The 14,653-nt window shown below is 42.1% G+C and overlaps 1 protein-coding gene across 5 annotated transcripts in view; it reads left to right on the top strand.

Annotated features, from left to right (window-relative positions):
- The window catches only part of ANO1 (anoctamin 1), a 70,722-nt gene that overhangs the window by 40,285 nt on the left and 15,784 nt on the right, over positions 1–14,653 (top strand). For 3 of the 5 annotated variants that reach the window (XM_059848417.1, XM_059848419.1, XM_059848421.1), the window contains exons 7-15: positions 392–443; positions 2,962–3,027; positions 3,524–3,579; positions 5,056–5,097; positions 8,109–8,173; positions 8,720–8,854; positions 10,065–10,225; positions 12,881–12,963; positions 14,576–14,587. In XM_059848417.1, coding sequence (XP_059704400.1) covers positions 392–443; positions 2,962–3,027; positions 3,524–3,579; positions 5,056–5,097; positions 8,109–8,173; positions 8,720–8,854; positions 10,065–10,225; positions 12,881–12,963; positions 14,576–14,587 — 672 coding nt within the window. The remainder of the gene's footprint in view (positions 1–391; positions 444–2,961; positions 3,028–3,523; positions 3,580–5,055; positions 5,098–8,108; positions 8,174–8,719; positions 8,855–10,064; positions 10,226–12,880; positions 12,964–14,575; positions 14,588–14,653) is intronic. The other 2 variants (XM_059848418.1, XM_059848420.1) reach the window with 1 other exon arrangement.

Consider the following 14,653-nt stretch of genomic DNA (forward strand, 5'->3'; position numbering starts at 1 on the left):
CGTGAGCCCAGAGCAGCTCCTTGGGATGGAGCCAGCCTGTGCCCTCAGAGGCCAGGGAAGAGCTGCTCCAGGTGAAAGAACCCCCCTGAGCTCTAATCGATGGCTAACATGAGCAAAAATTGCATTTCTGTTGTGCCACGGGTAGATGTAACCCTGTTTGCCCCCATCAGTTCTCCTGGTAGCTGACTATTTACCTAAGCTTTTCTCTCCTGTACAGAAAACACAGCACAGAGAGCTCTGAGCCCCGCTCTCCTGAACACCATGACTTTTATTAAAGAGTGATGACTTCATCCACATCTTGGTTTGGCCAATATTTGAGCTGTACACAAAAAGATTGTGCTTTTCACTGGCGGTGTCTGAAGTAACCCTGTCTTTTCTTTGGCTTCTGTAGGTTTATGAAATATTGAAAAGAACGACGTGTACCAAAGCAAAATATAGCATGGGTAAGGAACTTTATTTAGCTTTAAGATCAATATCTTTTTCAGGTATTGAAAATAATCATATGTTGTAAATGGCTGTGGAGTTTAGGTTTTTCCCCCGCTCTCTAATTCGATGTATGTGGATGTAATTGTTTTATTTGGAAATCCGATTCAATTTATGCAGCTGTTTGACATTTTGTCAAATGTGAATTTATAGATTAAGTTAAATGGTAAGTGAGCATGTAGCCCCTGCAGATGTGACTTAGGATGGATGGTGACATAAACCAGCAGATGAGATGTGCTCTGTGTTCTATACACCCTAAATGGATTGAGGGTATTTCTGTGAAATCCAGTACTTGCAGTGAAAATCTGTGGCTTGGCCCATTTCATTCAAGCAGGAGCCCCACATTTCATAGTAGGATGGTTTTCCAGTGACTTGAGGGGAATGGTCTTGACTGGTGACTGTCCTGAGTGGAACTGAGATGAGCCCCCTGGAGCAGCCAGGGGCCAAGGCTTGCACTGGAACTGGGCACCTCAGAGCAAGTGCTGCAAGTCAGGGGACATGAAGTTTGTACTACCACGACCAAGAGTTTTGGGATTTCAGCCCTAGGGCTTGTGCTGTAAGAATTAAACTCATAATAAAGATGAATTGCAAATCGGGCCACCTAAAAGATTTCTTGGCAGCTGATCCTGCTCAGCTGTTATATTCTTTATTTTATACATGATACATAGATACACACTTGACTGTGGGACCCAAGTTAACAAATAGTTAATGGTAAATCCAAACAAATAAGGTGGAAGGGTGAATTCCCAAACAAAGTGAGAAAAGTGCGTAAACATGGAAGAAAATGTTTGGTAACTGTTGAAATCTGTTATGGCATGTATTTGCCTACAAGAAGTTAAATACAACAATAGGAACTTGAATTACAGGTAGTTCTGTTCAATATTGACCCATCAGCTGCTTAGAAAGACATCAAATAATAGAAGAACAATTACACCACAAATTATTTCCATGCTTTGACTTTTGTGTTGAAGTAACAACATACAATGCACAATTGTTGACTCCTAATATACACTAAAATTTGGTGTCCAGCCAGTATTAACAGAAGTGCTGTCCTCTGTAGCATGGGAATTTCAAATTATTCTGTGACTTTCGAGACCTTTTTGAGTCTGGTGCTGGATCATTTTCACTGGAAGTTACATCTTTGGACTCTTGAAAGGGGAAGGTCACACAGCTCAGTTTGAATTCTTGCCTTGGAGTTGGTTTCTCAGTTGATTTTTTTTTTCCTTTTTCCTTTTTTTTTTTTCTTTTTTTTTTTTAGTCCAGTCAATGGGAAGCACAGCAGAGATTAGTTGAATAGGGAAGACACTCATGTATAGTAGAGTGTTAGGATTCCTGGATAGTCCTTCTCCCTGAGACTGGCAAGGCAACACAATATTGCTAATAAAAATGCCACCAGGCCAGCCCAGCATAACTCAATCAGCTGCTTTGTGTTCCAGTGCTGGAATGCTGGGTTACAACCCAGCAGAGGTGGCAAACAGATTTAAACAAACACAGATAATGCTGCAGCACCACTGCCCAGCAGGAAAAAAACAGCTGCCCAGGGGAACACTGCAGCCTTTGTTATTTACTGGGAAAATTTTATGAAAATGTGAATCTGGCTTCACTTTAAAATCCAGATCTGTAGTAGAAGGGGACTATGTAGCTCTTCTCACAACCCTAGAAAAATCATTTATCTGCTCACCAGTTGTTTCTGCCAGGAGTGTGGAAACATTTGCAGACAATTCATAGACTTGTATAATCTTAAATAGGGCTTTGAAAATTAATATCAGTATCTGCAAGATACTGACCACTCCTGGAGCTGCTCCTCCAGCAGGTGATTAGTATCTCGAAAATGTTAATGAACTTGAACAATCCTCATTTCAAGAGCAATCAAAAATTACTCTACAGTGAGCTGGTTCCTGGTTCATAGTCACTGTTCCTTCACACCCAGTCCCACACTTTTAGTCATGAGCTGTCGGGCAGCATGGAGCTCACCAGAACACCTCATTTTTCTTTTCTTTTTAAAGTCTTTTCAAATCCTCCCCAATGCCAGTGGCCAGATTTATATGTATTTTTTTTTTCAGTTGGCATTAATCACCCTTACCCTGCACAAAGACAAGTGCTTGACTTAGCTCTGACTCAGCACCCTAAACTGGTTCATTCCATCCCCAAATGTGTGTTCATGGGCAGCGTGATGCCTCCAGACGTGGTTGACAGAATTGGAAGTAGCTCTATTAAAGCCAGCAGCTGAAGGAGGAAAGAACATTAGGGAATTAATGAGCTACAGCCCTCCAAAGGCCCAGGTCCAGCCACCTTTGGGGATGGTGCAGCACTCCTCCAAACTTCCACACCAACTCCTCCTCTGGCCAGTTAAGGAGTGACACCACCCCTGGGAAAGGCAGGACTCTTCCCAGTCCCTTGTGCCACAGACATTTAATAGATGAAGCACTAATTGCCTTCGGCCTCATGCATGTCACTAATAAACGGCTGTGTAAACAGGGAAAGGAGAGGGAAGAAAGAAGGAAACTGCCCTTTTAAATAAAAGACGAAAATGTGGTAAATATGGTAAGTATTACGCCAAGGTCTTCGCAAAGGCTTTCCCTACAATTTCTCTGATCAATCTGAAACCTGAATTCAAAACTTTGCGTGGGTGATGTGTGTGGATGTGGGTTTCCCTGTGCCATCAATTCCAGCCATAGTCTCCTTGTGATCCAGCCTTCTGCTACACTTTCAAATCTTCAGGCTTGCCCTTAAATCAAACTGACTTTTCAGAAAATGTAATTTATTTTAATGACTAATTCCAAGTCATTGGCTTCTAATTCTTGATTCTCAAATATATATGACTTCCTCTTGCTCTCTGCAGTTTTCCATTTCATAAAATGAGTCATGTATAATAACCTATATGATTAAAAATGAAACTACATGGAAAGGAATAAGATGGCAGTAAAATCATTATCTGATCATATGGCTGTTATTTTGAGGGAAATCTCCTGGAAGGATGATGAAGTGAGGCTGTCTAACCTTGAAATTATAAATAACTATTATGTCTTTATTTTTCAAGGGATCACCAGCCTGCTTGCCAACGGAGTTTACAGTGCTGCATATCCTCTGCATGACGTAAGTGATCTCTCAATATATTTTACACATCTACTGTCTGTCACCAAGAAATCCCTCATGTGTGACGTGTTGGTGGCATCATCCCAAACATGACTGACTCTCTTTTCACTTGTGTCATGAGTGTAGTAACTTCTGCATGTTGTTTCCATCCCTCTGCTCACTTTTAAGGAATTCCCCACTTCAGTTCTACCCCCAATGATCATAAATTTGAATGTAACATTAGAAGAGTTGTTACAGTGTTTTAGTAAATGAAATTCTCCCGTTGTTTCCTGACCTTCTGCCCCCAAGATCTCTGGCACCAGTGCCAGGAAACACATTTATTACCAGGGCACCAAGTAGCTGGTTCCCTTGGCCACATCTCCATGTGGAAGTGTCAGTAGCTGTGTGTCCGTGCAACCACGTAAAGCCATAAGCAAGGATCTGATGGCACATATTCCATGGGCTGGATGTGACTGGAGACCTTCCTGCTGATGAAATTTGCTTCTGAGCAGCTCAGTGAGACGTCAAGAGTGTGTTCAGCTGTGGTGCTCATCGAGAGGGTCATTGAGAGCTCAGGAATGCTGGTGGCACTCAAGACAAGCCAGGGGCCCCCATCCTGTCAGAGGTGCACAAAGCTGGGTGCTGGTATCCTGATTTAGAGGTTCAGGGTGCAACTAGAACTGACAAGCACACGCTCTTAGCCTGCAGAAAAGCTTGGCAGATGTCACAGGGACTGGCTGTCACACTGCTCACGTCTGAGCTGAGTGTGAGTGCCCAAGGGCTGTGGAGCCCAGTGCTGGTTTTCTGGCCTGGGATTTGAGGCTGAAGTGTGTCTTCCTGGTTTTCTGCTCCCCACACTCACACTGGTTTTACATGGGACTGTGAGAGCTTTATCTTGGAGCACCCAAGAGCAGAGCAGCGTCTTTGTCTGCCTGATGTTTGTCATACATGTCAGGGCTCTCAAACTATAGCAGTGCTGTGTAGAAATCAAGAAGGTAAGGTTAAATAAACTTCTCTTCCTGTTCTAGCCTCACATCTTTGGACAGCTGCTGATAGTCTTGTATAGAAGTTATTTATTGTCTTAGTTTGCTCAAAAAATAGCTCCAAATTAAAACCTCAAATCTAATCAGGTCTGAGTGTTTGGAGAGTCTGGAGAGGGAGCAGCTCTCTCAGCTGGTTCCTTCTCTTTCCAGTGGACTGAGCTGAACCCCAAATACCATGGCAATACCACATCCTTTCCCTGGACATTTTTAGGCCACCTTTATCACTTATTCATTCTTTTTCCCCCCATGACAGACACTATTGCTCTCTCCTAATGTGCCCGATGACAGAAGACAAAGTGTGCCGTGACAAATGAGCTCCTAAAATACAGCATTATTTTACAGATTGCTTTTTCTGGTTTTGATGCATTAAGTGAGTGGGAGACGTGGGTATGCAGGATCAGAGCAGTTCTTGGCACAAGCCACTGGATGACGCAGATTTTCTTTCTCTTCAAAGGGTGACTATGAAGGTGAAAACGTGGAGCCCAATGACAGAAAAGTAAGTTGATGCACAGGGGTGTTTAACATATTCACAAGAATCCCAGCCTGAAGAGTCACTTGTAGGAATCTGGATGATTTTGCAAAATCCCACAGAAAATGCTGCAAAAAGGCACTAAACGCCAAGCAGTTTAAGAAAAAATGTGCTTTGCAGCTTTTAAATTTGCCCAAATGTGGAAAGTAGTGTGGATATGTATGAAGTACCCAGCTCAGTAATGACACATTTCATGCCACATTGGTAAGAATATTGACATATGTTCAGATAATGTCATTTCAGGCCAGTTCTGATGACAGTATGCTCAGTCATATTCTGCTATCTGTATTGGGCATAAATCCTGCTTCATTCCGTGGCATGAGGATCAGAATTGGAGGAGTGGGAGGCAGTGGCACTTTATGCACATAAGCGTGAAAGTGATTGGGAAAGAAAAATATTGAATATTTTTTAGGAATAAGAGGTCTTCAACAATGTTTTAATGTGTGCTCTGCAGCCAGAAGCAGTCCTGTGGGTATACACTGAGGCATGGCATCACTTTTTGCTGAAGTTAATGCTTAAATTGTGGTTTTATTGTCTGTATAGTGAAAAACATTTGTTCACTGTGATAAAGCAAGTAGAAATTATCCTAAGGAAGTACTTTTCCTAAGAAAGTAGGAGGTAGTACTTTATAGTAAGGAAGTATGAACAAAAGACCAAGTTTTTCACCCTTTGTGGAAATACTGATTTCTTAAATTCAGAGCTCAGTGATTTCATCCTCCCCATCACGCTTCCCCAAAGAAGGGTGGCTTTTGTCTGTGCATCAGACAAAAACTGAAGTGGAGAGGTGACAACCAGTTCTCTCCAGAGGAGCGACTAAATTTGGGTGTTGTATATGCTGGGGTTTCAGTCCTGAAACTTTGCCTTTCCTGTATGCTTCATAATTTTTTTTTTTTTTCTCCAAAGAAATGCTCTGAATATTCATGTCATAGGAAAAGCAGATTTAAAGACCTTCAGGCTTTATACATAAAAATAGGTTCCAAAAATTGACAGTGTGTTTGTCCTTCAGGTGCAAATGGCTCATCAAAAGACAGTGAATGTTATTTCCCTCCCTCTATTGATTTGTGGTAAAAATACCACACATCTGTCTTTTCATTATTAAGCAACACATCACTCAACTAAAAATAGAATGAAAGTCCATGTTTTCTGAAAGTGTCCAGATTATGTTCTGCATTACTAACATCTCAAAGCTCACAAATTCACTAATTTCACAGGTTCATTGAGTGTTTGGAAGTGTTTACCTTGGCTTTTGACTTTCAGTTCCATCAAATAATCTTTTGGTGTGTTTTGGCATGTCTCTTCTGGTTTCTTGAAGCTTTCTTTAATCTTATCCTGCACTAGGCCAGGCCTGTGCCTTTTTTAACAAGAAAATTAAAGATTTTAGGCCTAGAAATGAAGTAAATATTTAGGTCTAGTGTGCTGATCTCCTCTAATCATGTCTTTGAAGCTGTGCTTTGAATATCAGGCTGATAAATGTCAGGATAAATGAGATAATACATTTGTACTTTAGGCACAAATCTGGTTTCAAGTTGCACAAAACTAAAACATGGCACTGATGCAAAATCTTCTCAGCTTAGTGTTTTCCTGATATGGCTGACCAGCTTGGATCACAGAAAAGGAATTTATTTTCCAGCATAAACTTAGTTTTAAAGATTAAATTTTAAAAAATATATATAGAAGGAAGGGGCGTAGCTAATGCGGTATGTGAGTGTTGAGGTGTCCCCAGTCATTGCTTCCCAGACATAGGCAGTTGGCCTTAAACCTTTGGAAAATGTGGTTGAAGGAAACTTAAAGCAGAATAAAAATAAAATTTGCAAGAATGTTGCTGTTGCACAAAGGCCTGCTGTTAAGTTTCAGTTCCTACCCTTACTGTTGTAAGGAAATTAATAATGATTAATGATTTTGGGTTGCAGAGGGGAAAACCTACATCCCATTTACATTTTTGACATCATATTTCTGTAAAAGCTAAGAAGTTGCTTTGTTGGTTTTTTGGGTTTTTTTAATGAGTCAAGCCATTTGTATAAGTACAGCAGTTCAGCTTGGAAATTCTCCGTTAATGGTTTGGCAGGAGAGTTCCAAAATTGCTGTAGGAACATGGTCTGTGATCAAGTGTGAGCAGGAGGAATGGGCATGGGCAGTGGCCAGGCTCTGCTCTGCCCTTTTCTTTTTGCTGCATTTCACTGGAGACATGTAGAAGTTTGACATCTGTCAAGTTTCCCATGATAAAATAGCCTGGAGTTCAGGGAATAACATCCTGTTTGGTCAAGGAACAAGATTCATCCTGTTGCCCTCCCTGTACTGGTACTGGTTTCAGTCTTTGTTCCCCATTGAGTTTCATTTCTTGTTCACTCTGTTGGCTGAATTGAATGAGGGATGAGAGTGAGGTTTGAGAAGCACTATTTATGTATTTTACAAAACAGAGGATAAGTTGAAGGTCTCAGAGGAACCTATTTTTGTGAGGCATTCAGTTTTGCAAATCAGTAACGGGGATCATTGTTTTCCTTGGCCCACATCCTGACAAAAAGGAAGAGTGGAAATCGTTGGCTTCTTGCAGTTTAAAGCTGAAGAAGAATTTTGAATGCAGTCTTTGAGGCACCTCAGCCCAGTACCTCTTGCTGGATGCTGAATTATAGTGAGATGGTCTGAGGTTGTGTCAGGGGAGGTTGAGCTTGGATGGCAGAAGGCTCTTCCCCCCGAGGGTGGCTGGGCCTGCGGATCACAAATCCAGCACTGCTGTCCCTGTCTCTACTGTAGGTGTCCCTCAGTCCAGCTGCTGAAGAGCCTTTCAACATGCTGGAATCCATCTCTCTGTTGGAGCATGCCAAACCATCACATTTACTTTTAATGTTTAATTCAGGCTGGTGTGTTGGCAGGATGTGGGCCGAAACCCCAGCCTGGTGAGGCCTGCGGGGCCTGCAGGGCCAAGGCAGAACCCGGGCATGCTTTAGCTCTCACCTTTCTCGTGCCTTTCTGTCTTCCAGCTCCTGTGTGAGGAGTGGGCGAGCTACGGAGTGTTTTATAAATACCAGCCCATCGACCTGGTGAGGTGAGAGTTCAGCCCTGGGCAGAGATGAAGCTCTGCAGGGATGCTTGTGCCCTGTGCCCCTGGGGGGATGCTGCCCTCCGTGCCCCCTCACCCTGGGGGATTCCAGAGAATGGGAAATTCACTGGGAGAAAAGGAGCTTTCTGTGAGTTTAGAGCATGCTGATATATCCCACACAGAGTGAAAGCTTGCAGGGGATGTATTTTTAATTAATTTTGTTTGCTCACGATAAGAATCTGAGGAAAATGAGGTGCCTTTTGAAGAGGATTCACTCACAGAAGGTCCAATGATACCAATTTGCATAACAGAAACACAGTGGGGGGAAAAATGACTGGTAGAACAAACTTGTTTTCAGGGTGCCCGTATCTCTGGATGGACTCCAAGCATCATGAGAAAGAGAGTCCTCTGAGAAGAAAAAAATTCCCACAGGTCATCTTACTTTCTCCATGCCTAATCCAGATGTGATTCATAATTTTAGCCATGTTATATTTTAAGAAATAGGAAACTTGTCTCTCTCATTTCTTTCTCTTTTTTCTAAATGTATTTCAGAAAATACTTTGGAGAGAAGATCGGGCTATATTTTGCCTGGCTGGGAGTTTATACACAAATGCTCATTCCAGCTTCAATTGTAGGGATTATCGTTTTCCTCTATGGCTGTGCAACTGTGGATGAGAATATACCCAGGTAATGGATGGATAAATAGATTCTGCTGTTGGAGGGCACTTCAAGCTCAAAATTGCCTCACTTTAGAAATGTTTTGTCAGTAATATCTAGGCCAAGCACAGCTGAAATTGGTGAAGGGATGTGGGTCTTGTCCTGTGCCACCTACATCCCTTCACCCCAGTCCCCATTCCCATCTGTCCCAGCTGGCTGTTGCAGCAGGATGGTGTGCTCCTAAAACACTCCATCCTCACGCTTCATCTTTTGGAAGCTGTGCTTCAAATTAATCCACCTCCACAGGCCCCCTGATCTCAGCTTCCAGTAAGGCACGGATCTCTCCCAAGGGCACAGAGCAGCCCATTTCTATCTCATTAGCATTCTTTGTTACTATTACTTGGGCAGTTTGCATTGATGGCCTAAAAATAATTCTTGGCCGGTTGCTCAGGTGGTTGGGTTTTTTCCCAAACTCAGACCATTATGTTAAAACAAACCAGCAAAATTCTGCTAATGAGGGGGTTTGGTGCTTCCCAGCACAGAGTGCTGAGGAGGGCATTGTGTGACAGAGAGATGCATCAAGAATATGCATCTCTCAAATAAGCTACTGTGATCACATCAACAAAATCTGGATGTCCTCCTACTTTTAATCTTTCAGCAAGTTTTGTATTAAAACATTTTTAAAGCCCTCTGATTTTGCATTATTCGCCCTGCATGCATCATCAGCTAGAGATGCAAATTACATGGTTTGTACAACAAGCACCAGCCCTGAATAACAAAGCAGATAACGGGTACCAAAAAATAGATTTAATTTTGTTTTGTTCATTAAGATTGCTTTGTTGTGCTTCCAACAGTTGAAGAAAGTCAAAGGGAGGATCGCTGTTGCTACTTCACAGATGGAGCACAGAGGAGATAAATTGGTTGAACTCCAGTCTCTTGATGTTTAGCACTTCCCTTGTACCTTATCTATCACTGTAGATAAAACAAGAGTGTTTTATTTTATTTTTATTTATTTTATTCTTTAAGATCTTAGAGTAAAAAGCATAGAGCCTTATGGCTCTGGGGCAGGAAGGAGGAAGTGAGACAGTCTTACATGAGGATTTCAGCCCCTGCAGTGGTGTAGGATCGAATCCAATGATCCTACAGAAGCAGCTGCTGTCCAGAGGAAAAAAGATCACCAGAGCACAAAACTGGAGCCATCCTGACCATGCTTTTCCCTTCTCTTGTGGCTTTGTTGCAGTATGGAGATGTGTGACCAGAGAAACAACATCACCATGTGTCCCCTGTGTGACAAAACGTGCAGTTACTGGAAGATGAGCTCTGCTTGTGCCACTGCCCGTGCAAGTCATCTGTTTGATAACCCTGCAACTGTCTTCTTCTCAGTATTCATGGCTCTCTGGGGTAAGAAGATCTATGCCTTGATGTTAAGCTTTTAATTATTAAAAACACAATGGAAGAAACAGAGGAGATAAAGCAATATATTTATACACAGGCAGTAAATGATAGAAAGAATTTCTCTTTTTTTTTTTTTCTTCTTCCCTTTTTTTCTTTTCTTTCCCATGAAACTGTCACACTCAAATTTATATTCTGGACTGGAGGCTAAAATTCAAAAAGTTGCTGAAGCTGAATAGCAAATGAAATTGTTAAGCATCTGTCATAAAACTGCTGCGTGGTATGTCAAATTTTCATTAACGGGATTGCACAGTTTGCCAAAAAAAAAAAAAAACCTCTTTGCAGAGCCAGCTTCCACTTTAGAACATTACAGAAGAAATGTTTTAATGTACACTGGGGTTGAGGGGAGGGCTCTGGGGGGAAGTGTAATGGCCTTTAGTGTCTTCAGGACAAACCAACATTGATTCCTGAGTGTGCTCTGAGACGCAATTAGGTTTATCAGCAGGCAGACATCATGCAAGGAGTCTGGGAAGAGGGAACAGTGGTGGAGAGGGATTTTTCCTGATCCTGATTCTGCCCTCATGCTTTGAGCCTTTTCTGGACATGTCTCTGGCACTTGGTCAAAATATGAACCCTCTCATGACATCTTTGTGAGGATGTCTTCAGAAATGGTTATGGAGGGCTTCTCCCCTCCCTGCTGGGGGAGGGGTGGGGAACCTCCTTGCTCCAGGAATGGGCTCTGGGGGAGAGGAGCTTTGATGGCCACATATTCCCAGCAGCAGTGAGAGCAGCACAAGCCCCCCTGTACACCTTGTGAATTAACACAACCTGTTCTGGATTATATTTCATCCTAATAATATACCCTGAGTTTTTATCTCTTCCAGTACATAGGGAACTGTTTGTACATTACCATTTTCATCTGAACTGATTTAAGTACAATTCAGCATAATTTAATTTTAATTTTTGGCCAGGATCTGTGTTGGGGATAACATTGTTTTAGATGCAGCGCTGCGAGGTTATTATCAGGTACCACTAGGAAAGTCAAGTGTCAGCTTTGATCTCCCTCATTTACCATTGCTGGGAGCCCCACATGGATCTTGGCATATTATCCTCTTGTTCAAAAAGTAAAAGTTTGTCTCCCTTTCCACAGCAAGCAACTATGGGTCTCTTCATCCAGTTTTTACACTCTTGTGCAAAGTAAGGCAGATTGGAGAAGCCAGGTTCTGGGCCCTGCACAAAATCTGAGAGGGTTTTGGAGTAGCATGTCAAACTTCTCAAGCTCTTTGGAGTCAACACAAAGTTTTATTGTGGTACAATCCCATATAAACCAAACATGGTTTCAAAAAGGTCTTTTTCAACTGGAAAACTAAGAACTTTCTCCACACAATTTTGAATTCGTATTGTTAAATTCACGTATGGTTGAAATAGGAAAGTGCTGGTGCTCATGGCAGAGCAGGGATGCAGTTGCCTGGCACCTTCCCCCAGGGCTCCTAAAACAAGCCAGCATTCCAGAAACTGTCCTCTCCTTTTGCCCTGCTGTAAGTCAATGCCATGGGAGGATTTCCAGCAGCATCTCGTTCAGAGATATGGAACATCCATATCTCTGGCTGTAAATGGAAGCTGTAGCCCCCAGCCAGCGTGAGAACTGTGAGGAGAGGAGAGGCAATAAGGTCCCTGAGACAAGGACCCTCTCAAGACACAGCTCTGGCCACCCTGATTCACAGGAAGCCTCTGGCTTGTGAAGGGGCTCAGCTGTAGCTTTTCCACATGAAAGTTTCGCTTGGAAGGCGAATGAATGTCATGGCCTCAGCCTGGCTCCAGTCAAGAGGGTGTCCTTTCCTCTCTGTTCAACTTTGTTACCCTCTCCCTGCCTCTGTTTTTTCTGGATACGAATGTTTCTGAGCACATCTGTTAATACTCACTGCGGGAAGCTCCCCTGGGAACACCATTTCTTGGTAGACTTGCCTCTTTCATAATCACTTATTTATTATACAACACTGGTGTATTCCCAGCATCTAAATATGTCCTCTGAGAACTCGCTTGGTCTCAGGGGCAGATAGACTGATATAGACTGGGATCATTCATGGGGACTCAAGAATTGCTTTAAACAGTTTTTTTCTCTGAGCCTTCTCCATCAAAAAGAAAATGGCTGGGTTTCTAACGAGTAAAACTCTTAAAGGCTTCCTCTTTCACACTTTCTCAAGAGTGTTTGGGTTTGAGTGTGATGATTAGGGCCAGCCACTCTATTGTGACCACTAGGTGGATGTAATTATAATGATATAAAAATGCTTTATCTTGATATCCTTGAGGGAATAACTCTGCCATTAGTGCAAGTGAAATCATTCCTATTTTGTACAGATAAGATTCAGGTTTTTTGGATTCACAAATGAAACAATACACAGTTGAAGACCAATAATATTATTAGTCACACATACAAATATTTAAATAAGCTTGGTTGCCTGGCTTTCTTAGACCCCTTAAAATTGCAGTCATCTTCCAACATGAAGCTATGGATGTAACAAATGCCCTTTTTTCAGCTTACCTGGATAAAACATTTGGCTCCTGGCACATCAGTGTTTCCCTGCCAGACCTGACTGTTGAATAAGAGGGAACAGAAATGAAGTTATGTGGTAATCTGTGTTAAATGTTAAACTGTTGTTTCAGCTGCCACCTTTATGGAGCACTGGAAGAGAAAACAGATGCGCCTCAACTACAGGTGGGACCTGACTGGGTTTGAAGAGGAGGAGGTTTGTCCCTTCAGTTCTGACTCTTTGCTTTCCACCCTGCTGTTGCCCTGACCTTACAGACTTTGCCTCATGTTCCTGGGAGGGTTCCATCCTACAGGAGGAAGGAAAATCCCTATGCATGAACCATTTGAAGTTTTTGTAGCAAAGACATGACTAGTCTGGTCCTGTTGCCATGTGAACATAATTGTATAGCCACAAAATGTGATTTTTAAATTTTTTTTTACTTTTTGAAGTGTGGGGTCACACCTAGCAGTGTAGGCATGGAATATACAGCTCAGACCTTCTGCTGGGCTGAAGTCAGGGTGCCAAGAGCCAAGGACCTCATTCATCACACACTGCTGTAAATCAGAAATGAGTGCATTGAAGCTGATAAAGTTACAGTGCTGTAAAAAAAGCACTGAAAAATTCCTATTAACTTTAACGACGCAGGATCAAGCCCTGACTTGGAAAATACCTCAGAAAGCATTGCCAGACATGTGGGCTTGAGGCATGGGGAGGGGCATGGTGTAGAGGTGGTGGATTTTAATGCAGTGGCTAAAAAAAGTAATACCTCTGCCCAGGTTTATTCTAAATCTGCTGAAGAGGATAAAGGAGAAAAGGCCCAAATCTGTATGAAAACAAGATCTTCAAAATCAATGAAGTTTTAGAAAGAGAGGAGAGAAAATCCTCAGTCAGCTGAGAAACTGTTTCCCACCTTTTTAGTTTTGATTTTGCCGCTTTACAGAAAATAAAGGAGACACCTTCCCGGAGCAGAGCACAGTCCCAGTCCCCAGCCTTGCCCTGCTGTTGTTATTAAAAGAAGTATGACCTCCCTTGTCACGTCTCTAGATGTCCTAAATAAATACACAACAAATACTGCTCACGTGAAACACAAACCTCAGCAGCCCTTCCTGGCTTTGACACCGTGCAGCTTGCTGAGCCTGGCACAGCCATCGCTCCCCTCGCCCCCAGAGCCTTTCTGTAGGAATTATCTCCCCTTAATATGTTTATCTCCTCCATAATATATTTAGGTGCCCTGTGCCAGCAGCCTCTGCAATGGTCCATACCTATTTACTAGAGGAGAATATAGGGATTTATTTTCTGGACACTATATGCTCCTTTATTTTTGGTAACTTGTTAGCATCCATGAAAGTGAAGAGGATTAAGTGTATCTTTTCAATGGCAGCTTCATGTCTGAGTCCAGAGCTCTGCACAGCCAAACCAGCAGCTGTCAATTCTGTATATTTTATTGTGGTTTTGGTAGACAGTGATAAATAATACAGTCATGGATTTTTCACAGGATTTAAGGTTCTCCTGTTGCTGATTTGGGGGAAACTTAAGCTAGAATCACATTGAACAATTGGGGTTTTGAGTGAAATACTAAAGCACAAAGTATCTCATTTTCTGGTGGTTTTAGGGATGCCCAATACTTGCAGTAATGTTAATTAATATAGAACATGAATAGACTGGGTTTTCTCCGGTAGTGTCTAACCATCCACTGTACCTATGTTTGTTTAATGTAACGTTTAATATATAAATACAATATGACCTAGAACAGTTCAGTAATCAAATTTTTGTTTATTTGTTTTTTGTTTTTTCTTGTTTTTCGTGGTTTTTTTCTGGTTTCCTGAAGGAGGCAGTCAAGGTTTGGAAAATATTTTTTTTTTCAAATCGCTCCTACCTTTTTTATTCCATGTCTACTGATGAATGC

Source organism: Haemorhous mexicanus, chromosome 6 (assembly GCF_027477595.1).
Source record: "Haemorhous mexicanus isolate bHaeMex1 chromosome 6, bHaeMex1.pri, whole genome shotgun sequence".
Taxonomy (NCBI): domain Eukaryota; kingdom Metazoa; phylum Chordata; class Aves; order Passeriformes; family Fringillidae; genus Haemorhous; species Haemorhous mexicanus.